Raw genomic sequence first — 26,021 nt, 5'->3', positions numbered from 1 at the left:
GCGAAACACATCCCAATCGCAGTGCCCCTTTTCTGTCTATAGATTTTGTCTTGAAATGTGAAAACATTGTGTTTTAAGATGAATTCCATCCCTTTAATGATAAATGATCTCTGTTGTATAGGCATCTCTTGATCATTGTTCAAAAAAGTGGAGGCACACTTCAGTCCCAAGTAATGGGATATGTTGGTGTAGAGTGCTGACACATCTAGAGTGAGCAGAAGGTAACTCTCTTTCCATTTGATATTATTTAGTAGTGTGATAAAGGATGTGGAGTCTTTCAGATGGGACTTCAAATTTAGAACATATTTTTGGAGGTGGATATCAGTGTAATGGGAAAGATTCCTAATAAGGGAGGTGACACCGGAGATGATGGGTCTCCCGGGGGGATTTTTTAGGTCTTTATGGATTTTGGGGAGGTGGTAGAAGGTGGCGAGTGTTGCATCTTTCACAAGAATATATTCTTTCTCCTTTTTGTTTAAGATGGTTTCTGCTGATTTGATGAGTTTCCCAAAATCTTCCCTATCCTGTGTTGATGGGTCCTGTTGAATGGGTAGATAATAGTTTTTATCAGATAGTATATTGAGGGCTTCTTTGATGTATTCCTCTCTGTTTTGAATCACAACTCCACCTCCTTTGTCTGCATTTTTAATTATAATATTTGTGTTTGACTGTAGACTTTTGAGGGCCGCTATTTCAAAAGGTTTAAGATTGTGTTGTCTCGGATGAGGCAATGAAGTGGTCTCTTTATTCATTTGTCTAAATTCATTGGAGACCAGGGAATAGAATGTGTCTAAGAAGTTGCCCTTATGATGGATTGGATAAAAATTAGAGGGTGATTTTAAACCTGAAGGGATAGCTCTAGGGTCTTCTTTCTCAGATGGAGAAATGGCAGTGGATCCTATAAATAGCATTTTTGCAAAGTTTTCTGTTATTTTAAAATGTCGTTTTAGGGTAAGTTTTTTAATATACCGGTTGAAGACTAAAAATAGATCAAATTCATTGATTTTACTACTGTAACAGAAAGAAAGGCCTTTGGATAGTATGGCAATTTCTGCTTTTTCAGAGTGTATGAGGATAGGTTATATATACCATATGATTTTTCTATATCTTCCAGTGGTTGTTTTCCAACTAAATTTATGTTTTTCTTTTTACTTTTGCCTGCTCTACATCCTCTTCTAGTTTTTTTCATTTAGTGGGTTTTTGGCTTAGTGGGTGAAAGAAATTAGTAATGGTAGTTGTTTTGGGGCTCTTAAGAATGGGATAAGCTACCGTGGGGTGAATAAGGGGAGGGAGAGCTATAAATGAAAGAGAGGTGGAGGGACCTGCTACAGAATGGTCTGTGGTCAAATTGAGGTTGATGGGTCTAGTTGGGGGAGGCATGGGGTGGGTATTGGAAGAACAGTTGGGTGGGTCTGGAGTGGATATTACACAGTCTGGATAGGAAGTATTAGTGGGAGGTGTACAGCTATGGACAGTAAGGAGTGAATCAGCTTCCACATCTGAGGAATTGGAGGGAGTGGAAAGCCTGGGAGAAGTCGGCATTGAGGGGTGGGAGTGGGTGTAAAAATTGGTGGGTGGTAGATTGAGTGGCCCACATGCCGCTCTGACGTTTTCAGGAAAAACAATGGATGGACAGAGGATGGGTGTTTTGTTTTTGAAGGAAAAGAATGAGTCTGATTTTCTTGGGCTATGTGATGGAGTGAAAAACTCTGAATTTGGTGTATCTGGATAGGAAATTGGGGTAGAACCTTTGATGTTGGTCTCATTGTTTATGGGGTCTATGATTTTTCTGATGTGGTGGGTCTTGTTTTGAAGTGTGTGTTCTGTCCCATTGATGGATGGCAGGGGTCTTGTGGCTGCTGATGTCCTTTGTGGGGATCTGGGTTGGGTCCGTGTGTTCTGGTGGTGGGTGGGCTTGTTTCTATGTAGAGGTTCCGTGGTTTCCAGTGTTGTGAATGTTTGTGATTTTGTGTTAGTCTAGATGGTGGTTTGGAGGTAGTAGTTTGGGTCTGCTCATGATTGATGTCTCCCCTGTTAGTGTTACTTGGTTGAACTTGTTGTTCTATTCGTGTTTTATAGTTAGAAGTGGGTGGCTCTGTGGGTTTTTGCCAAAATTTTATGTTATTTGTGAAAAAATCCAACTGGTCTCTGGCTAGCTTGCCACTTTTTTTGGTTAGGGTATCTTTTTCGAGAGTGAGTATCCTAGATGTGATAAGCCGATCAAACTTGGGGAAGTTAATGTGTGCTCTGTGTTTGGATAATTCCGCATAACACTCAGATATTTTACCCCCTAGATCTAAATATAGGGACCGCCTTTTTTCAATTAGTCTAATCATGAGACCTTTAACACAGTCCAGTAGATAGTTGTACCAATCAGTGGTGAAGTTCAAGTCTTCTTTAAATGAATTACCAAACCTTAGTCTCAGGCCACGGGAAACAATCTGTTCTTGTATGTATATCTCCAAAAAAGTAGCATTCAGATGATGCTGTATTTCCTCAGTAATAAGTTTTTCAAGTTTATAAAATAAGTTCAATAACGATTTTTCATCAATAGTACTTGCGTTTTTTTCTCCTTCTCCTTCTGTCCATGGGCTCCAGTCTCTGTATGTGTGAATACTTTGCTGTCTGCAGGAGGCCGCCGGCCAGAGGGCGTGTCGGTCTGTGACGTCATGACCATGTGTTAATAGGTAATATGAATAAAATCCAATAGCACTGTTTAAGTAAAAATCAATATAAAAACTACTCATGATTGGTAAGAATATTAAATAGAATTGTTTATAATAAAAATATACAATATAGTGGGATCTAAATATAGATATAAAATCAGAGTGATTTCAGATATGCCGTTTCCCTAATGCTAGTTATTTTCAGGTACTCAGAGGGCACATAATATATTATAATATTTTGGTACATTATTTTATTTTAGTTTTTTATTATTCTATATTTTTATTTCTATTTTTATTATTATTATTATTATTATTATTTGTATGAGACATATTGTTTGTTATATATATAACGTTGGATACTTGGACTTCATAGATTAATTTCAAATGCCTTGTTAAGGCCATAGGGATTGAGGCTGTTTAATTTAACAATCCAGTACATCTCTCGGCGTCTGATGTACTGGATGTCTTTCTGGAGATGGATTGGGATCTGTTCTATAGGTGTCACAGAGAATCCGACTGCATTACCCTTGTGCTGTTCCGTTGCTTGTCTGGAGACGCTATGTTTCATAAATTTATTTTTGATATTTGACCTATGCTTATTAAATCTGTTGCGTAGGGTTTGAATGGTGCGGCCTACATATTGTAGATGACATGGACATTCAAGCAGGTATATTATGTGGTTGGAGTTGCAGGTTAGGTGTATTGAAATCTGAAAGGATTCCCCAGTTGAGCTGCTTTGGAAGGATGACCTCTGGAAGATGCTAGTGCAGCATGAACATCTAAACCAGGATTGGAGCCTCCACAGACATAAGGTATAAGGAAAAAATCTGCTCCTTTTCTGTGTTTAGAGCCGCACCTGGTTTTGGCTCAAAATGAGTGATGGAAATCACTGACCAAACACTGACGTGTGAATGAGGCATAATGTGCTTTATAATGCTGTCTTGGTGCAGATTTGCTTCAGTTTTTATGCATACAAATACAGAAAGGGTATATTTAGATGTATAAACCACATCACAGGCAACTTTTTGTGATTTTGTGCATGTGGTGGTTTAGTGACCGTAGCTTTTTTATTTGTGTGACTGCCAAAATAATTTTAGCAATTTTTTTTTTACTTGACACGACTTTTTATTAGAATGTTTAGATTTTTTTTTAATTAGGTTTAATTTGAAAGAAAACTGCTAATTATTATTAAAAGGTTTTTTTATAGCTTTTTATTTATTAAATATTAAAACTAACACAAAAATTAATTGTTGCAATGGGTTCCCTATTTTGTGACGATCGGTTTCATATATAACATGTATAGGTTTGAGAGAACTGGACAACTATGGTGACGGTTTCTGTTAGAGACTTCATTTATTTTATTTTTTTATTATATATTTTTTTACTTATATTTAAATTTCTTTTTGGAGCATAATATGTCCCGGAGGAGGTCATTAAAAGACCTCTGGGGACATTGCCTTTTTTTTTTTTTTCAAACATTTTTGAAACTTTTTTAAAAACATTTTTTTAAACTTTTTTTCACGCAAAAAATCCATTCAAGATGGATTTTTCTGCCACTGTCGTGTTGCAGTCACAGAATGTCGCATGTTGCAGTGCGACACGATAGACTACCATTATAAAAATTGTCGCGCGACAATGGTGTGACAAGATGACGTCACAACAAATGTTGCAGTGTAGTTGTGCCCTATCTGTCGCGCGACTTATTGTCGTCGTGTAGACCTAGCCTAAATCCCAATGCTGATCAGCACTGGGATTAAAGCGCTGTCTGCACGTGTATATACAGGTCCTTCTAAAAAAATTAGCATATTGTGATAAAGTTCATTATTTTCTGTAATGTACTGATAAACATTAGACTTTCATATATTTTAGATTCATTACACACAACTGAAGTAGTTCAAGCCTTTTATTGTTTTAATATTGATGATGTTGGCATACAGCTCATGAAAACCCAAAATTCCTATCTAAAAAAATTAGCATATCATGAAAAGGTTCTCTAAACGAGCTATTAACCTAATCATCTGAATCAACTAATTAACTCTAAACACCTGCAAAGGATTCCTGAGGCTTTTAAAAACTCCCAGCCTGGTTCATTACTCAAAACCGCAATCATGGGTAAGACTGCCAACCTGACTGCTGTCCAGAAGGCCATCATTGACACCCTCAAGCAAGAGGGTAAGACACAGAAAGAAATTTCTGAACGAATAGGCTGTTCCCAGAATGCTGTATCAAGGCACCTCAGTGGGAAGTCTGTGGGAAGTAAAAAGTGTGGCAGAAAACGCTGCACAACGAGAAGAGGTGACCGGACCCTGAGGAAGATTGTGGAGAAGGACCGATTCCAGACCTTGGGGGACCTGCGGAAACATCCAGAGCCACCGTGTACAGGCGTGTGCAGGAAATGGGCTACAGGTGCCGCATTCCCCAGGTCAAGCCACTTTTGAACCAGAAACAGCGGCAGAAGCGCCTGACCTGGGCTACAGAGAAGCAGCACTGGACTGTTGCATGTCATTCGGAAATCAAGGTGCCAGAATCTGGAGGAAGACTGGGGAGAGGGAAATGCCAAAATGCCTGATGTCCAGTGTCAAGTACCCACAGTCAGTGATGGTCTGGGGTGCCATGTCAGCTGCTGGTGTTGGTCCACTGTGTTTTATCAAGGGCAGGGTCAATGCAGCTCGCTATCAGGAGATTTTGGAGCACTTCATGCTTCCATCTGCTGAAAAGCTTTATGGAGATGAAGATTTAATTTTTCAGCATGACCTGGCACCTGCTCACAGTGCCAAAAACACTGGTAAATGGTTTACTGACCATGGTATTACTGTGCTCAATTGGCCTGCCAACTCTCCTGACCTGAACCCCATAGAGAATCTGTGGGATATTGGGAAGAGAAAGTTGAGAGACGCAAGACCCAACACTCTGGATGAGCTTAAGGCCGCTATCGAAGCATCCTGGGCCTCCATAACACCTCAGCAGTGCCACAGGCTGATTGCCTCCATGCCACGCCGCATTGAAACAGTCATTTCTGCAAAAGGATTCCCGACCAAGTATTGAGTGCATAACTGAACATAATTATTTGAAGGTTGACTTTTTTTGTATTAAAAACACTTTTCTTTTATTGGTCGGATGAAATATGCTAATTTTTTTAGATAGGAAATTTGGGTTTTCATGAGCTGTATGTCAAAATCATCAATATTAAAACAATAAAAGGCTTGAACTACTTCAGTTGGTGTGTAATGAATCTAAAATATATGAAAGTCTAATGTTTATCAGTACATTACAGAAAATAATGAACTTTATCACAATATGCTAATTTTTTTAGAAGGACCTGTATATGCTATCTGCATGGGGCATGTGCAGATAGCACGTATATACACAGTGGGCAGTCGGGAAGGGGTTAAAGGGACCCCCTGTTGAACATATTGTCTGAGCTGCAGGCAGCATTGATATATGGTTTTATGGGAAAAGATTCAGTAAAACTCGTATTTCAATCATTTAAATGCCTGCTCATTCTGGGCTTTGAAATCTAGGAGGCAGTCCTATCAGTGATTGACAGCTATCTCTGTATTCACAGTCATTCATTCATTCATTAATTCCTTGACTGCAATGCCCAGAATGAACAGGAATTAAAATGAATGAAATACAAGTTATACTGAATCTTTTCCCACAAAACTGTACATCAATCTGCTCAGCTCCTCCTGCTCTATAACATGCTGCCTGCAGATTATACTGCATTTTCATGGTTCCCTTTTTTGACTGCCTGGTCAAAATCATTTTATGCAGCTATACCCTCAGGCCTCTTGCACGCGAACATTGTGCATCCGTTCCGTGCATTGGGGACCGCAGTAGAACTTGAAAATAGTTCTATTTTTTGCAGTGCAAAGGCACGGACAGAAACGCCACGGAAGCACTCCGTAGTGCTTCCGTGGGGTTCCAATCTGTGCTTCCATTCCACATCTTCGTGATTGCGGAGTGCACACGTATGCCCCGTGTATTGTGGACTTGCCATATGCGGGCCGCAATACGGCCACGGGCACACAACGTTCATGTGCAAGAGGCCTCAGGTCTATCGACTGCTTTAGTGTTGATTCACACAACCGGGTTCTGTCTAGGAAACATGGTCTGACTGCAACATAGTTTTTAATGATACAATCAGTTCCTACAGTATCTGATCGCGGGTCTATTGTACTGTATTCACATCATCATGTACAGTACAATATAGGGAGTGCAGAATTATTAGGCAAGTTGTATTTTTGAGGATTAATTTTATTATTGAACAACAACCATGTTCTCAATGAACCCAAAAAACTCATTAATATCAAAGCTGAATATTTTTGGAAGTAGTTTTTAGTTTGTTTTTAGTTTTAGCTATTTTAGGGGGATATCTGTGTGTGCAGGTGACTATTACTGTGCATAATTATTAGGCAACTTAACAAAAAACAAATATATACCCATTTCAATTATTTATTTTTACCAGTGAAACCAATATAACATCTCAACATTCACAAATATACATTTCTGACATTCAAAAACAAAACAAAAACAAATCAGTGACCAAAATAGCCACCTTTCTTTGCAAGGACACTCAAAAGCCTGCCATCCATGGATTCTGTCAGTGTTATGATCTGTTCACCATCAACATTGCGTGAAGCAGCAACCACAGCCTCCCAGACACTGTTCAGAGAGGTGTACTGTTTTCCCTCCTTGTAAATCTCACATTTGATGATGGACCACAGGTTCTCAATGGGGTTCAGATCAGGTGAACAAGGAGGCCATGTCATTAGATTTTCTTCTTTTATACCCTTTCTTGACAGCCACGCTGTGGAGTCCTTGGACGCGTGTGATGGAGCATTGTCCTGCATGAAAATCATGTTTTTCTTGAAGGATGCAGACTTCTTCCTGTACCACTGCTTGAAGAAGGTGTCTTCCAGAAACTGGCAGTAGGACTGGGAGTTGAGCTTGACTTCATCCTCAACCCGAAAAGGCCCCACAAGCTCATCTTTGATGATACCAGCCCAAACCAGTACTCCACTTCCACCTTGCTGGCGTCTGAGTCGGACTGGAGCTCTCTGCCCTTTACCAATCCAGCCATGGGCCCATCCATCTGGCCCATCAAGACTCACTCTCATTTCATCAGTCCATAAAACCTTAGAAAAATCAGTCTTGAGATATTTCTTGGCCCAGTCTTGACGTTTCAGCTTGTGTGTCTTGTTCAGTGGTGGTCGTCTTTCAGCCTTTCTTACCTTGGCCATGTCTCTGAGTATTGCACACCTTGTGCTTTTGGGCACTCCAGTGATGTTGCAGCTCTGAAATATGGCCAAACTGGTGGCAAGTGGCATCTTGGCAGCTGCACGCTTGACTTTTCTCAGTTCATGGGCAGTTATTTTGCGCCTTGGTTTTTCCACACGCTTCTTGCGACCCTGTTGACTATTTTGAATGAAACGCTTGATTGTTCGATGATCACGCTTCAGAAGCTTTGCAATTTTAAGAGTGCTGCATCCCTCTGCAAGATATCTCACTATTTTAGACTTTTCTGAGCCTGTCAAGTCCTTCTTTTGACCCATTTTGCCAAAGGAAAGGAAGTTGCCTAATAATTATGCACACCTGATATAGGGTGTTGATGTCATTAGACCACACCCCTTCTCATTACAGAGATGCACATCACCTAATATGCTTAATTGGTAGTAGGCTTTCGGGCCTATACAGCTTGGAGTAAGACAACATGCATAAAGAGGATGATGTGGTCAAAATACTCATTTGCCTAATAATTCTGCACTCCCTGTAGATCCACAATCAAATATCTATCATAACCATACACCATTAGATCACAATTGACTATAATGGGATCTTGCAGGTTTCCGGCATAAAATAAATGCTACTGTATTTTTCTGGCAGGAATCCAGCTGTATGACAGAAACCTACAAGATTCTGTTATAGTGAATGGGGATCCAGCCATGCCTGGTAGTGGCTAGATACGGTGCAATATGGTACAAAGACTATCCATGTACACAGCAGAGTGGTGGACCTAGCATTACAGAGCTAATTCCCAGAGTGTGCAATATGATTCACTTAGGCTACTTTTACACTTGTGGCAGAGTGATCCGGCAAGCAGTTCCATCACCGGAACTGCCTGCCGGATCCGTCAAAACGTATGCCAACTGATGGCATTTGTAAGACTGATCAGGATCCTGATCTATCTTATAAATGCATTGAAATGCCAGATCCGTCTTTCCGGTGTCATCTGTAAAAACGGATCCAGCATTTATTTTATTTTGAATGCCGGATCCGGCACTAATACATTCCTATGGAAAAAAATGACGGATCGGCATTCAGGCAAGTGTTCAGTTCTTTTGGCAGGAGATGAATCTGCAGCATGCTACGGTTTTATCTCCGCCCTGAACAGTGAAATCAAAATGAATTGAAGACATCCTGATGCATCCCGTACAGAATGCTCTCCATAAAGAATGCATGGGGATAAAACTGATTAGTTATTTTCCGGTATTGAGCCCCTAGGACAAAACTCTATGCCGGAAAAGAATAACGCTAGTGCAAAAGTACCCTAAGTTGTTTGATGGTTTATTCATGGCCATATAAATTTTTCCAGTTTGATCAGCAATATTTTGATTCTAGAAATCATCACAGATGCTTTATAATATCAAAGACCATTGTACTTCCTGGTGCTCAAATAGTTCAATTAGCAACATATGGTTCTAATTAAAATTGATATTAAAGCAGTCTTATGTTTATTTCAGACATTTTGTTTCATATTGAAAAGTTTCTAGAAAAATGCATAACACAAATCCCCAACCAGAGCATTGCCAAGAGACCACAAACACCCCAGGAAACTGTCTTAAAGGGTCCCTACAGCCTATCATCAATTAGGTGAAATGTGTTGGGATTGTTCTCAGACCTCACGTGTGCTCACATGTTTGGTACTGTGTCTTTGTCTATATCACTTAGGATACATGCACTATTTTGTTGTTTTTTTGTACGTTATTGTCTAGGAATAGGTTGCCTGCCATTGATCTATGGCAGTACCCATCCCCCTGTTTAGGGTCTCCTGGAATTTATAGGAGGCACGAGACACGGGATCGCCCCTATCGGGGCAGCTATTCCGTTTGTAGGTAGGGCCATCTGGTATAGGGTGAAACTAGGGTCAGCTTCCCTTATTTCCATCATTGGTCTACCCGACCCACCCTATACGACCCACCCTATACTTCATTTCCCTTATGGGATAGCTATTTTCATTTTATTATTTTTTTTATTTTTTTGTGTATATATGGGGACAAGTTTTTATTGTAATATACTAATGAAAGCTATGTTTTAGATGGTGGATTTCAGTGACCCCTTGCATTACTATACCACTGTTAATATCTTACCTCAGACGGGTACACGTCTGCTCTGTGAATTTTCTGTACTTGTAACACTTCTACTATCGTATCAATATACCAATAATTGATATGGCCGTTTTTTGAGCACGCAAATAGATCTAGATAGATGGCTTGTAGAAGCCAATAAAATTTTCTCTGATAAAGAATTGACCTTTCCCAATACCACGGCTGTGTCAATTAAAAATACGTTTAGAGATTTATACAACATCAATAAGGAACATCTAAAATCGTGGTGGGAGATTTAGTCACTTGATAATTACATAAAAAAACTCCATCGTACAGAAGGGATTACGGATCCCTATACGTCTAGCAGCACGCATCTGCACACCAGAATTATTATTAAAGTGGGTTACAGAAGCGACTACCAGTTCAATACGCCTTATACGATTATTACTTGATCAAGAAAAAATTAACATTGTTGAAATTGATAAACGTAAATTGAACTTAACAGAACAAGCATTAAGATTTAAAGACCATACTGAATTCTCCATAAAAGAATTAGAACTACAGAATAATATTGAGAAACATAAAGCGGTATTGGTTGAACGTAAACATAGATAATTTATAACAGATTTAGCTGAATTTAGAAATAATACTGCCTACGAAAATATGATACTAAATTCCAAGGGATCAGCAACTGAAACTTCGGCTTCAGAGACGGATAGTTCTGGCCCCGAATCTAATAGTCGCAAACAACCCTATACAAATCAGAGAAGGCATTGGAGAGGTAGAGGTCGTGCTAGAGGTCGCTATAGACACTCAGGCCCCGGATTTCAATAAAGTGCCTACCCCCCAACGAGCTATCCTCCAACGGGTTCCCCCTGTCTACACAATGGTTACCACCCAATACAAATCAAGATCAGGGTGGAAGCTCACAGGGAATAATTCAGAGTTCGCCCGACAGCGAGGATGTATCCTCTGGGCCTTTGGGCTTCTCATCAGTATTAGGGCAGAACTCACAGAATTTTTTAGGACAAGGCCCACCGAACACCTATGCATTGAGAGACCGACAACAGTCTCAACAATACAAAAATAAACATGTCCACTACTGATGAGTCACAAATTATTAATCTGTCTGGGATATCTTTATCCATGGCCGAATTATCAATACTGAGGAAGGGACTTACCTATGTACCCACCACGCGTTTCAATTGTTTTGATTGGATCAAGGATCTACAACTCTTCACAAAGAAATTACGGTGGCAAACATTTTTTGCTACATCAGATAGAAAGAGATGTACTGAATTAGGCCTTGATCCTGAAGATCTAGGGGGTTTTGATGATCTTATGGATCTACTAAATGATGATCAACGCAGGGCCCTTTCACTTCTCTGAAAAATAAAAGCACCAGGATGCACCCAAAACCTTGAATGAAGCACCCAAAACCTTGAATGAAGCGAATATCAAACTTTTCTTGAAATCCGTTCCAAGAGACTTAGAAAAAATTCGGACAATTAACAATTACAAAAATTACACTGTGGGGGAGATAGAGGCTTTACAACAACTAAATAAAAATAAGAATCTGATAGTAAAACCATCAGACAAGGGTGGCAACATTGTTATTTTGTCTCTTCAACAATATAGAGACATGTGTTCCACCCTATTGTCTGATGCAAAAAACTATGAATTATTAAAAACAGATCCCACTAATCAATATGTCCATGAGCTGTCTTTAATACTGAGAGGAGCGCTCAATGAGAAAGTTATTGACTGTAAAGAACTGGAATATCTGTTGCCTACTAATCCTAAGACGGCCACTTTCTATGGGCTCCCTAAAATTCACAAAGGGGTGAACCCCTTAAAGGGGCGACCGATAGTATCGGGGATTGAGAGCCTTACACACCATGCAGGCACATATATTGATCAAACCTTTTGCTCCTTTGTGACTGCCCTACCATCTTATCTACGGGACACCACTGACCTCCTCAAACGTGTTGAGGGTATTGCTATCGAACCAGACAGTTGGTTTGCCTCAGTTGATGTGGAGGCACTCTATACGTCCATTCCCCATAACAAGGGACTGGCGGCTGTCAAATACTTTCTTGATTCTAGATCAAAGAACCTTTACCAAGATAATTGCTTTATCTTGCAACTACTAAATTTTGTCCTGACGCAATTATTTTGTGTTTGAGGACCGTTTTTACCACTAGCTCAGGGGTATCGCCATGGGAAGCCCATGTGCGCCGACCTATGCCAACTTGCTCCTGGGCTGGTGGGAGGACACCATTGTCTTTTCCGAATCTATGTATCACTGGACCAAGCATATCACCTTGTGGTGCAGATTTATAGATGACGTGCTACTATTATGGTCAGGATTGAAAACCGAATTCAAGCAATTCATGGAATGCTTGAACTCCAATCATATAGGCCTTTACTTCACCTCAGAAATACATCGTAACTCTATCACCTTTTTAGATGTCTCCCTACAAAGAGATGAAAACAATTTTATCAGAATAACTTTGTTCTGTAAAATAACCTCAACAAACAGTCTTTTGAGGAGGGACAGTTTTCATCCTATGTCCCTAAAAAGAGGTATCCCTAAGGGACAGTTTCTCATAGTTCACAGGAACTGTTCCGAACCATCCAATTTCACACTAGAAGCATCTAAACTGTTCCATCGTTTTAAACAAAGGGGCTACCCAGACTCGTGCCTCTATGAAGCATGGAATTGGGCCAATACAAGAGACCGACCGATGTTACTCCAACCACAGCAAAAGAAAAATGATGGATGTGAACCCATCAGAATTGTTGGTATATACGATACGGAATCACATCAAGTTCGTGACATTCTCGATCGATATTGGTCCCTTATTAAAATGGACCCAGATCTGACAGATGTGTTACCTGATAGTCCATCTATTACCTATAGACGTGGACGTAGTGTTGGTGACACTCTTGTCCACAGCCATCTACAAACATCTAAATCTGAGACTTGGCTATCCAACAGACAAACTGGGACGTTTAGATGCGGAAAATGCAAAGCCTGCAACTTCATAGCCACTGGTAGGACCTTTTCTAACAGCCAGAATAGCAAAACTTTCAATATTCCTTGTTTTGCCAATTGTAACTTACATTAATGTCATTTATATGGCACAATGTATTTGTTGTTTAAAATATGTAGGCAAGACGAGCAGAGCCTTCAAGAAAAGGATCCTTGAACATATTGGCGATATCAGGAACAAACAAGATAAACCAGTGGCTAGACATGTTTGTTTAAACCATGCAGGCAATCCGCAGACGATACGCTTCAGTGCGATTGAAACCATTAGACCCTCTATTAGGGGTGGGGATACAGATAAAATTCTGAAACAAAAGGAGTCCAGGTGGATCTATAGTCTTAATACCATCACACCATCTGGACTTAATAAATGTATTGAATTTGCATGCTTCATTTAACATACGGTCATCATTATCATAAGGTTCGAAAAGAGTTCATTTGGAAACCAGTTCCCTAAGTGAGAGGATACATAATATTACCCTCCCCCTTGTCTTTTCTGGACCACTTAATATCCTCGGACATATACTCCTTTTATAGGCTATTTCTGTTTTTATTTACTCCTACATAACCTTATCTAAGTTATTCCCGATATCTTCATATATTGGATTCATTTTATCATTGCCGAATTGAACATCTTTCTTTAGCCACTTGCTGCGTGCCCTGTTACATATAGTAGCGAATAGCGCAGGTCTATGAAACAATAATAAATAAAAAAGCTACAGAACCTTGGAGGTGGGCGGTATTCTCTAGTCACATGATCGACTTGTGGTCAGTTGACCAGCCGTCATGTGATCGGCTTGTGGTCAGGTGACCAGCCGTCATGTGACACTGAATGGTGAGCAGTGCAGGTGTTCCAGAATTTTCTGCTACCCGGAATTTTTTGCTACCCACATCACTTCCGGTAGTAACGTGGGAGGTGTGTCTCTCACCTCGGCTTGTCATTCATTAGCTCTGCCGGGGGTTTGTCGGCGCAGGAGCGGAGGATTCACCCGTAGCGTGAACGCGCCGAAGGTAGCATAAAATTCTGGCCCACTGAAACCGGAATTTTCTGCTACCTTCAGTCGTCTTTTTCGCGCATGCGCATTGGGCCGGAGTTTTCTGCTACCTTCGGCCGTCTTCTTCGCGCATGCGTAGTGGCCCGGAATTTTATGCTACCTTCGGTGCATTCACGCTACGGGTGAATCCTCCGCGCCTGCGCTGACAAACCCCCGGCAGAGCCAATGAGAATCCGAGGTGAGAGACACACCTCCCACTTCACTACCGGAAGTGATGTGGGTAGCAAAAAATTCCGGGTAGCAGAAAATTCCGGAACACCAGCACCTGTGATCAGCCAGCATCCGGGTGATGGGCGGTCCTCCCGGTCACATGATCGGCTTTTGGTTAGGTGACAAGCCGTCATGTGACCAGCCGATCATTTAAAACAGCGCGCCATACAGCGTGTCATTCTGCAGACATCATCAGCGCGGCAGCATGTATTGTTGGTGGGACCTCTCTCCCCTTCCCCGCTAGTGCCTGGGCACGCAAGTATCACTAAATATCATGGCGCAAACCTAGCACCATTTCACGCTTGTTATAACTGAGTTTGTATGTGGTTCCATATTAATTTTTATTTTTTTTGCATTTGTTCTGCCACTTATGCAAATAAGAGGTTGTTATCTGAATGGGTCTGGATTATATATCCGTTATCCAGCCATCTCCTTGGTTATAACATGTTGTCAACTTGCCTACATATGCCTGCTTACCATCATGTTTTGAGACATTAACACTGGTATTCCCTTGTCTACACATGGGGGTATTGACCACCTGATTGTCAACCAGGGGTGATATCTATATATCCCCTTTTGTCTATATGGGATTCTACCAATATCTGTTGTTACTGAATTGGCTTGTGGTTCTATCTTATGGACATTGTTTCGCTATTTGCACCACAATATACCAAAAAGGGGTTGTTATTTAAATAGACTTGGATTGTATATCAGTTATCCAGCCATCTTTGTACCTCTTTGGTTGTAACATGTTGTTAATTTGCCTTTATATGCCTGCTTATCATCATTCCATGTCCTGATCATCAATATCGGCATTATCTTACATGCACATTGGGGTATTGACCACCTGACTATTAACCAGGAGTCATATCTATGTATCCCCTGAAGTGCATATGGAATTCTACCACTTAGTTTATCCAGATTTGGGAACCAAATAGACAATACTTTAGTTCTCTATTGTTGTCTTTGATTGGCTGCATCTTAGTCCATTCATATTTCTGACAACACTCTCATAGTAATCCCCTGATGAGCCTATCATCAATTAGGCGAAATGTGTTGGGATTTTTCTCAGACCTCACGTATGCTCACATGTTTGGTACTGTGTCTTTGTCTATATCACTTGGGATACATGCACTATTTTGTTGTTTTTTGTACGTTATTATCTAGGAATAGGTTGCCTGCCATTGATCTATTGGCAGTACCCATCCCCCTGTTTAGGGTCTCCTAGGGTTTATAGGAGGCACGAGACACGGGATCACCCCTATCAGGGCAACTATTCCGTTTGTAGGTAGGGTCATCTGGTATAGGGTGAAACTAGGGTCAGCTTCCCTTATTTCCATCATTGGTCTACCCGACCCACCCTATACTTCATTGCCCTTATGGGATAGCTATTTTCATTTTATTATCATTATTTTTTTCATTTTTTTGTGTATATATGGGGACAAGTTCTTATTGTAATATACTAATAAAAGCTATGTTTTAGATGGTGGATTTCAGTGACCCCTTGCATTACTATACCACTGTTAATGTCTTACCTCAGACGTGTACACGTCTGCTCTGTGGATTTTCACATGTCAGTGTTTTGGTCAGTAATTTCCATCAGTGATTCTGAGCTAAAACCAGGTGTGGCTCTAAACACAGGACAGATGCAGATCTTTCCCTTATACCTTATGTCTGTGGAGGCTCCTATCCTGGTTTTGGCTCACAATTAGGGATGAGCGGTTGTGTTTCAAGTTCGGCGTGCAATGTTCGGGTTCAGGTTATTTAAGAATTCTATTATGGATTCCGCTATCACGGACCATATAAGTTATGGTCTGTGGTAGCGGAATCCATAATGGAATTCTTAGATAACCCAAACCCGAACCTTGTACGCCGAACTTGAAACACAAAATTTACTACTCACAATCACCGTTTTAAACCACTGACCAAAAGACTGACGTGTGAATAAGGACTCTTGCACACGAACGTTGTGCATCCATTCCATGCATTGGGGACCGCAATTTGCGGTCCCAAATGCACGGGCAACGTCTGTGCGGTAGCCGGGACGGATCAAGACTCATTGAACTTAAATGGGTCTGTGATCAGTCCGCAGCGCAAAAAAAAAAGAACATAGTGCTTCTGTGGGGTTCCAATCTGTGCTTCCATTCCACATCTCCATGATTGCGGACCCATTCAAGTGAATGGGTCCGCATCCGTGATGCAGAGTGCACACGGGCCAGTGCCCATGTATTGCGGACCAGCCGTATGCGGGCCGCAATACTGCCACGGGCACACAACATTCGTATGCAAGAAGCCTAAGGCTTAAGGGTGCCATTATGGAGATCCGCTACTGTTCCCTACAAGGCTGCAGCTAATGCCTGTGTTGCTGTAGCAAGAGAGGAGTGCTGTCCTGAGGCACTCCAATTTTTGCCCAGAACAGCATAAGTTTGCCAGAACTGTCTCTGAAAATCAGGGACAGTCCCACCAAATTCTCGACAGTTGGCAATTATGCCCATAAAGAACCAGAAGGTAGCCACAGGGTGCCCCAAGAGCAGCTTAGAGTATTTTAAGGAAGGAAGGGAGGGTTACCAATAAGGAGTAGGTGGCTCTCACAGCATATCTGGGTGATATTGTGTACAAGTTAAATAAAGGGCAAAGTGGCGAGCAGATCGTGATGTTGCATTGGATGAGAGATGGGTGAGGGCAGGAAAAGAGAGCCAAGGAACTAATGCATATTACAGGCAGCACCTCATTGTGTTTGGTGGTGGAGCAGCAGTCAGCAGGGGCTTATTTCTACTTTTAAAATAGCACAACCTGCCAGGGGCACATGCTAAAATAAAACTCAGGGAGCATCTAGGGCATGAAGGCATTGGCTGAAAAATGACATGGCTTTTTTATTTTAATACCAAAGCACCATGTAATCTATCAGGGTGTGCCGCCATGGAGATTTGGGGTGGAAATACATGAGAGCAATGGAATGGCAGTACAAGTAGTAGTCTGTATAGTATAATTGGTGGACAGTGACACAACTCCTACTTCGTTCTGATTCCTTTCAAAAGGTGGGTTTGCAATGTGACGCCTATCCCCAGGGCCCTCCTATATCACGTACCAGGTGTAGGAAATACAGAGTGGTATGTTGCGGCCTAAAATGTCTCTTTCTGTGTGCCACGGTGCTCCTACATGGATACGGCTGTCCAGACTTTGAGATGAATTTCAATGGCAGCTTTACTTAAATATACATTTCTCCAAACAGTTTTAGGCTTTGTCTTGGTTCCAGCAGGTTTTAGCATTAAACTGGCAGACAAACTCAACTCTGCTATATCTTTCTCTCACTCTGCTGTTATGACAAGCTAACTTGGTGTCTTTGTTTCCTCTTTATGCTGCACTTCACTCTTGTAGTCTGATTTATGTTCAACCAAAAAGTAGGTTAGAATCCTGGCAGCTCCGACATGAAGTCTCAACCAGAACAAATTAGAACTGACACACCTCCTTCTGGTAGCAAGCAGGACTGGGCCACTTCTGCCCAAAGGGGGGACAATGGAATGGTAAGTTCCATTGTCTCTAAGGATAGCTTTGACATTTATGCTGCCACCTACTGGTGAACCAGGCACATTACATGTAATAAACAGCTACATAACAAGATTATGAATGTACATTGTGGATTCTCTAGGCACTGGTACAGTGCCAAGTGATTGGCGCAAGGCAAACGTGGTGCCCATACTCAAAAAAGGATCAAGGTCCTTCACAGGTAAATCTAGACCAGTTAGTTTGACTTCTGTTAAGAGGACTCTTAAGGGACTATATACAGGAGTATGTGAATGTAAATAATATTATAAGTGATAACCAATATGGGTTTAAAGTAAAGTCTAAAAGTAAACTTTACTTGGTAAAATGTCCCACTATCCCCATCTGATATGTTGTATGGTCTTTTGTGAATAAAATATGGGTCTATGGGATTTGAAAGTCATAACATTCTGTTTTTATTTACATTAGATTTTACACAGCGTCCCAACTTTTTTGGAATTTGGCTTGTATATCATTTAGCACTACAACTCCTGCTATATCTCTGTGTGTTTGAGAAAAGTATGAGTCAGTGGTACTTTTACTTCTCTCTTACTTTTCTTTAACTCTTTGGTGGACAGTATGGACTGGAGTGGACTAATGGCAGTCACAATGAGCCTGTCTGCTGGCTTCTGAAGCTACCTCTTCTGACCATTTATTAAAGCAAGCCCTTAGAATAGGCCCCCTCTGCTCTCTCATGGTCCTTTTGGACTTATTATGTGATGCTTGTGCTAGTCATCTTCTATCAGCGACTGGCTGAGCTGCAACTGCCTGCGGTCGCTTGCTGCTTCTTCCTACTAGTAGAAAATAAATTCTTATTTCAGAAAACCGTTGTGGGCGTCTAGCATGCAGACCACGCTGATGTAAAAGGTTTCATTGGTCTGACGTGATACTTGGGTATCTCTCACCTCCCTTACGTGTTCCTGGAGTTGTGTGGCATTCATCATCCTGCAGGGCATTGTTCACAATGAAGCAGTCATCAGTGTGGGATGTGACCAAAGGACATCCACTTCTATGCTTTTCTGTGGCTCTTCCAGTATCTCTGTTGCAACCTGCTGGTGACACTTCAAGCTCAGTGGCCACTTCCGTCTGAGAACATCCTGCTTGACGCCTTGCAATGGCGAGGTACTGTTGATCAATTGTTAGGTGTTGTCTTGGTCTCATGATGTTAAAATGTGAACAGCATGATGAGGAGAACTGTTTAAATACCAATTCTAATTGAACCAGGACATTTATCGTGTGACTCATGGATCACACACCTGTTGTGAATTTTGCCATTAAGTTTCTTGTTATAGAACAGCCAGTTGTGCAAAAAGTACTTAACATTACAGTTGGACATGTGCATTACATTTTTTTTAGAGAAGGTCACATTAAGTTCACCTGTAAAGGTTAGAGTGCATTTTAGGTTTATCCTGAAATTTCACCCACAAGCCAAATATCCCTAACTTTTTTATGAGTAGTGTATCATTATTAGATCGCTTTTGTCATAGACTGCACATGTAGATTATTGCAGTATATGGTAGTATTACAAAAGTTGATGAAAATGGTTTCCGGGATTCAGCAAGTCCTGCAAAGCCACAAATAATGAAGTAACAAAAGTGCCGATGGTCACCTGCTACATACGATTTTTCACTATGCACTGAGCACGTTTGTTACTTCAATAATTGGAAATACTGAAGACAGGTCAGTGCCGTGGATTGTTTTCTTTTTCTTGAGATTGTGCCTGACTTTTTTCCATTGAGCACCACGGTTGTCTTTCACCTATAAACCTGTGTGCCCAGAGAGCTGGCATGGAAGTGGTGCCGGCCGTTTATATTCTTTTGCTCAAAGCCACAAATAAGCAGTGTTCCAGGATTTTAATATTGATGGCCTAGCCTCAGGATAGGCCATTAATATCTGATTATTGGGGGACAGTGTAATATTTTTAGAGATTTTTAAATAGTTTTAATAACTTTATTTAACAGGTTTTTTTTTTTTTTTTTTTGCATTTTTATAGTCTCTGAATTTGAACCTGTGGTTGTTTGATTGCTTGTATTATATGCTGTATTACAGTATATAGGGATATTTACCACAGTCTATAACATCCTGGAGCCACTATGACAACTTGTTGGCACCCTGCATTTGGGGAAGTGGTGATCAAAGGACAAAGGGAGCTCTCTCCCTCTGTCTAACCACTTAGATGCTGCAGTCACTATTGAATTGCCAGGACTGGAGTTATCTCTGAGTAGGATGCGAACTGTGTAATACAGCTAGCACCCATAAGCAATGGCACTGGCTGAGCTCTTGAAATTGCAACATCACTGTGGCACACAGTACAGCCTTGAGCGCCAACTACATGCACTCAGTGATAAATAGTTGGTCACTGAGTGCCAATGCTGCTGTAATACCTGGTAACGACAGATGATGGATATATTTGTCATGCATGCATGCATGGAGCATATATGGAGCAGCTCCCAAACTGAGCTCACCCCATACATGACAGGTGCCGGATTCGTAACACAGCTGACACCTGGCTGCACTGACCGTGATCAAAGATATCTCCCATCCAATTCAATTAACTCCTCAGATGTCGCAGTCTAATGGGGCATCTGAGAGGTTAGTCAGAGGGAAGGGGCTTCTCTGTCCCCAATCAAAGCAGGCATAGGGAAATTGTGGGGTTCTGATTGGGGTCCCAGGCTTGCTATAGGAAACTGCCTGCAGCAAGGATAATCGGCATGCAGTGAAAATCACATAGATTGCATTTCTATATTATTGCGGTCGATGGAATAAGTGATCAGAAGTTCCCATATTCCCAAAAAACACAGTATAAAAAATGTTTTTAAATAATATATAAAGTCAAATCATTTGTCACTTCCAATTTTCACATATAAAAAATAACAATAAAATAACCATAATTGGTACAGCCATGTCTGAAAATGTCCAAACTATGAAAATATAAAATATTAAAATATTTATCATGTGTGGTAAATGCTGTTATGAAAAAAATATTTAAATTACTGATTCACTATTTTTTGGTCAACTAACCCCCTACAAAAATGAATACAATTGAGCAAAATTGTATGTATCCCAAAACAGTACCAATAAAAACTAAAGCCTTCTGTAGACAGAAATATAATAATCTTTATTTATATATCACCAACATATACCGCAATGCTTTACAATCAAAATCAAAGAGTTTTTAAGGGTTTTTTATTAGTACTAAACCTTTTTCAAAATTAATTAAATTGGATACCAATGTAAAGCTAGTGAACTGCAGAATAAGTTTGACATGTCATTTTTAGCACACAGTAAATTCCGTAAAAATAAAACACAAAACCTACGGCCTCTTTCATACAGGCGTCATGGATTTGGGCCGGATAAGATGCGTCGCGGGAACATGCACGATTTTTCAGCGTGAGTGCAAAACATTTTAATGCGTTTTGCACGCGCGTGAGAAAAATCGTCATGTTTGGTACCCAAACCCGAACTTCTTCACAGAAGTTCGGGTTTGGGTTAGGTGTTGTGTAGATTGTATTATTTTTCCTTATAACATGGTTATAAGGGAAAATAACAGCATTCTTAATACAGAATGCTTAGCAACATAGGATTGGAGGGGTTAAAAAAAATAATAATAATTTAACTCACCTTAATCCACTTGTTCGCACAGCCCGGCTTCTCTTCTTTCTTCTTTCTTCTTTCTTCAGGACCTGGGTAAAGGACCTTTGATGACATTACTTCGCTCATCATATGGTCCATCACATGATCCATGGTGATGGATCATGTGACGGACCATGTGATGTGCGCAGTGATGTCACCACTGGTCCTTTTCCTCCTGCACAGCAAGGAAGAGGAAAGAAGAGAAGCCGGGCTGCGCGAACAAGTGGATTAAGGTGAGTTAAATAATTTTTATTTTTTTTAACCCCTCCAGCCCTATTTTACTAAGCATTCTGTATTAAGAATGCAAAAAAATAATGATCGGGTCCCCATCCCGATCATCTCCTAGCAACCATGCGTGAAAATCGCACCGCATCTGCACTTGCTTGCGGATGCTTGCGATTTTAACGCAGCCCCTTTTACTTCTACGGGGCCTGCGTTGCGTGCAAAAAAGCACAAAATAGAGCATGCTGTGATTTTCACACAACGCACAAGTGATGCGTGAAAATCCCCGCTCATGTGCACAGAAATGAATGGGTCCGGATTCAGTGCGGGTGTAATGCGTTCACCTCACGCATTGCACCAGCGCAGAAATCTCGCCCGTGTAAAAGAGGCTTAAAACATGGTGGGATTGCATTTTTTTTTTTTTTTCAATTTCACTCCACAAAGAATTTTTCCCATTTATCAGTACAAGATATGGTAAATTAAATGAAGTCATCACAATACAAGATGTTTTGCATAAAAAAATAAGACATCTTATAACTATGTTAACTGATAATTAAAAAGTTATGGCACTTGGAAAGCCGCAGAAAGGTAAAAACGAACAATGAAACTTGGCCTGGTCATTATGGGGTTAAAAGCATAGTGCTAATAAAATCATCAAAATCATATTAATACATTTCCAGTGCAAGACATGGTAAATTAATGGTGCCTTTAAAATATATAACTTGTCCTGACTATGTCAACAAACAATTAGGCAGGAAAACCAAAAACGCTAAAATGAAAATTGACTAGGTCATTAATGGGTTAAAACATATATGATATATGGCAAAACTGTGTGGATTAATCTGTGACAGGCCAACTGAATAGATATATTTACGTCTATTTGTTTCTTTTAAAGTGCTGTAAAGATCAGTCATCCGAAGACCAAGGCCTTTTATTTTGCCGCTGAAAACAGAGAAGAGATGAATAAGTAAGTGTCAAGAACTATTCAACTGTAATTGAACTATGTGTCATTTTCTCTAGTTTTCATTCTGAGCAATGCAGCCACAAGTAGAGTTGATTTTAGGACACCAGTCTCATATCAACTTGCTGGTCTGTACATGCCACCTGTCAGGGCCGTCTTTAATATTGATTGGACCCTGGGCAAAAATTTACTTGGGCCCCCTGGATCCCGCCTTCCCACACCCTAGCATGCAATCACGCCCTCCACCACAACACACACAAAAAAAAATCCACATACCTGGTAGAGTACAGTGAATGACTGTAAATACTTCCAGTTCCAGGCTGGAAGTGGGCACTGCTCTACAGGAAGGAGACCAGGGCTCGGCTCACCCTAGTGTTACAGTGCACCCCAGCACCCCACAGTATGCAGTATAGCACCATATAGTATACAGCAACCCACAGTATGGAAGCAGTATAGCACCCTATAGTATACAGCACCCCACAGTATGCAGTATAGCACCCTATAGTGTACAGCACCCCACAGTATGCAAGCAGTATCCCACCCTATAGTATACAGCACCCCATAGTATGTAGTATACCACCCTATAGTATACAGCACCCCACAGTATGCAGTATAGCACCCTATAGTGTACAGCACCCCATACTATACAGTATACAGCACCCCACAGTATACAGTAGAGCAGTATAGCACACTGCAGTATACAGCATCCCATACTATACAATATACAGTACCTCACAGTATATAGTAGAGCAGTATAGCATCCCACAATATATACAGCACCCCACAATATACAGCACCCCAAACTATACAGCATCTCACAGTATACAGTAGGGCAGTATAGCACCCCAGAGTATACAGCACTCCACAGTATACAGTAGAGCAGTATAGCACTCCACAATATACAGCACCCCACAGTATACAGCACCCCAAACTATACAGTATACAGCACCCCACAGTATACAGTAGAGCAGTATACAGCACCCCACAGTATACAGCACCTCACAGTATACAGCACCCCAGGTATACAGTAAAGCAGTACAGCACCCCACAGTATACAGCACCCCAACGGTATACAGCACCCCACAGTATACAGTAGAGCAGTATAGCACCCCACAGTATACAGCACCCCACAATATACAACACCCCACAGTATACAGCACCCCATAGTATACAGTAGAGCAGTATAGCACACCACAATATACAGCACCCCACAGTATACAGTAGCTTACAGTATATTAGTATAACAGCCCCTGTCACCTTTTTCTGATGTAATTTTCACAAAAAAAAGCTCCACAGTTAAGGCAAACTTCTCCTGCAGCAACACTCCTGGTAGAAAGGACCTTTGATTACCTTATAGCCATGTGACCAGTAATATTGCTAGGTTACTGATCACATGGTGATGATGTCATCTAAGGTCATTTCTCCTAAGAGAATCACAGCTCTCACAGTTCGCTGCCTGGAGTGCCGGTGTTCCATTAGATTTCCCTACCTCGTGAGATTTCCCTACCCTCGTCACTTCCGGCTGCACCGGACATGACGTGAGGAGGTGTGCCGCGCCGCACAACGACGGGGTAGGGAAATTTCACAGCAGGGTTAGCAGGACACCGGCCGACACTGCGCATGTGCAGAGAGCCTCACCAGCAGCTAGAGTAGGGAAACATTATGGGCCAGTGCGCAGGCACGGTGATCGGATGGATGTTCTCAGCTGGACACCGGCCGTCACTGCGAATGCGCTTGGAGCCTCACCAGCGGTTAGGTTAGGGAAAAAGCAGTGGGCCATAATTTTTCCCCTTCCCTAAGCGCTGGTGAGGCTCCCAGTGTATGCGCAGTGTCGGCCGGTGTCCAGCTAACTTTGCTGTGAAATTTCCCTACCCCGTTGTTGTGTGGCGCGGCACACCTCCTCACGTCATGCCCGGTGCGGCCGGAAGTGATGAGAGTAGGGAAATCTCACAAGGTAGGGAAATCTAACGGAACACCGGCACTCCAGGCAGCGAACTGTGAGAGCTGTGATTCTCTTAGGAGAAATGACCTTAGATGACATCATCACCATGTGATCTGTAACCTAGCAATATTACTGGTCACATGGCTATAAGGTAATCAAAGGTCCTTTCTACCAGGTGCGGCCGGAAGTGACGAGGGTAGGGAAATCTCACGAGGTAGAGAAATCTAATGGAACACTGGCAGGCAGGCATGGCATGGCAGCACCCCCCTATGTAGCTGACAGCCTGACACCCGGGGCAGTGGCCAGCAGGGCTCAAGAGGCAGCTGCCTTGGCCCCCCAAGGAGCAACTGGGCCCGGGGCAGCTGCCCCTTTTGCCCCTTGTTAAAGATGGCCCTGCCACCTGTCCAGTTGTATATTTGTCAGCCAAACCCTACTTTCCTATTGACCTCAAGCGTTTGTCTTTTCCAAGGACACGGGAAGTAAAACTTGGAAGAAGTATTATTTGTAAATTTACTACTCTTGTGGTTGCCTTCTCTTTTAATGAGAACCTGTCACCACAAAATGCTGTGAAATCTTCTGGCAGCATGTTATAGAGCAGGAAGAGCTGAGCTGATCGAAACTTGTGATTTATGCATTTAAAACTCTGGACCGTCATTTTAGGCGCCGGTCTTAATAACCCCTGTGCTGGCAGTGGATCTACCAACGTTATGAATCGGCGCCAGCCTCTACATAACTATAGTGCATCCACCTCCAGTCTAAATGTAAGCCATCTGGTTTAAATTTAGACCATTTTCTATGCCTTAAACTATTCCGTTTTATCCAGCTGATGAAACCCAAACTCCCACTTTAACTTCCTCTTTGGCAAATTTTGCATTTTTTTTTTTTATTTATTTGTATTTTCATTTTAATGATTCATGTGAATAAAAATAGATGTACTATACTCCCTACTTCTGGAGAGCAACTGTACAATGAAGGTAAAACTAGCTTTATCACGCAAGTTTTCAACCACAAGTCTAATTTTAGAAATTTATCCTTCATAATTTGTTTTTTTGACAAGTAGATTGATGTACTGCCTTCATTGGAGTTCTCCTGCTGGTAAATCCAGTTGATTGCTAGATTTTCTCCTTTTATCGTGAGTCGATGCGAGATATCACTACTTATAGTTAAGTTAACTTCTTTTTAAGGCTCCTGATCACCTACCTCTTACTTTGCTTTATCTTACCATATATATTGTACAAAATATCCAGTCCTGTCCTATAAACACTCTGAAATAAAAATGAAATATGCTGTAGACATAATAATACCTGTGACAATACAAATAGAGATGTCCCGAACTATTCTCTGGTGAACATCGCTTGTTCGTGTTCACCACAGCGGGCGAACATATGCGATGTTCGGTCCGCCCCCTA

At 41.3% G+C, this 26,021-nt stretch overlaps 1 protein-coding gene across 4 annotated transcripts in view; it reads left to right on the top strand.

The window, feature by feature from the left end:
* The window catches only part of IPCEF1 (interaction protein for cytohesin exchange factors 1), a 493,239-nt gene that overhangs the window by 352,426 nt on the left and 114,792 nt on the right, over positions 1 to 26,021 (top strand). For all 4 annotated transcript variants that reach the window (XR_006388642.1, XM_044289604.1, XM_044289605.1 and 1 more), the window contains exon 6: positions 22,605 to 22,676. Coding sequence is in view for 3 of the 4 variants with exons in the window: in XM_044289604.1 (XP_044145539.1) it covers positions 22,605 to 22,676 (72 nt within the window). In the remaining variant the exon portion in view is untranslated. The remainder of the gene's footprint in view (positions 1 to 22,604; positions 22,677 to 26,021) is intronic.

Source organism: Bufo gargarizans, chromosome 4, assembly GCF_014858855.1.
Source record: "Bufo gargarizans isolate SCDJY-AF-19 chromosome 4, ASM1485885v1, whole genome shotgun sequence".
In the NCBI taxonomy this organism is placed as follows: domain Eukaryota; kingdom Metazoa; phylum Chordata; class Amphibia; order Anura; family Bufonidae; genus Bufo; species Bufo gargarizans.
Note: the sequence above shows the minus strand (reverse complement) of the source record. Positions and strands in the feature narration are given on the sequence as shown.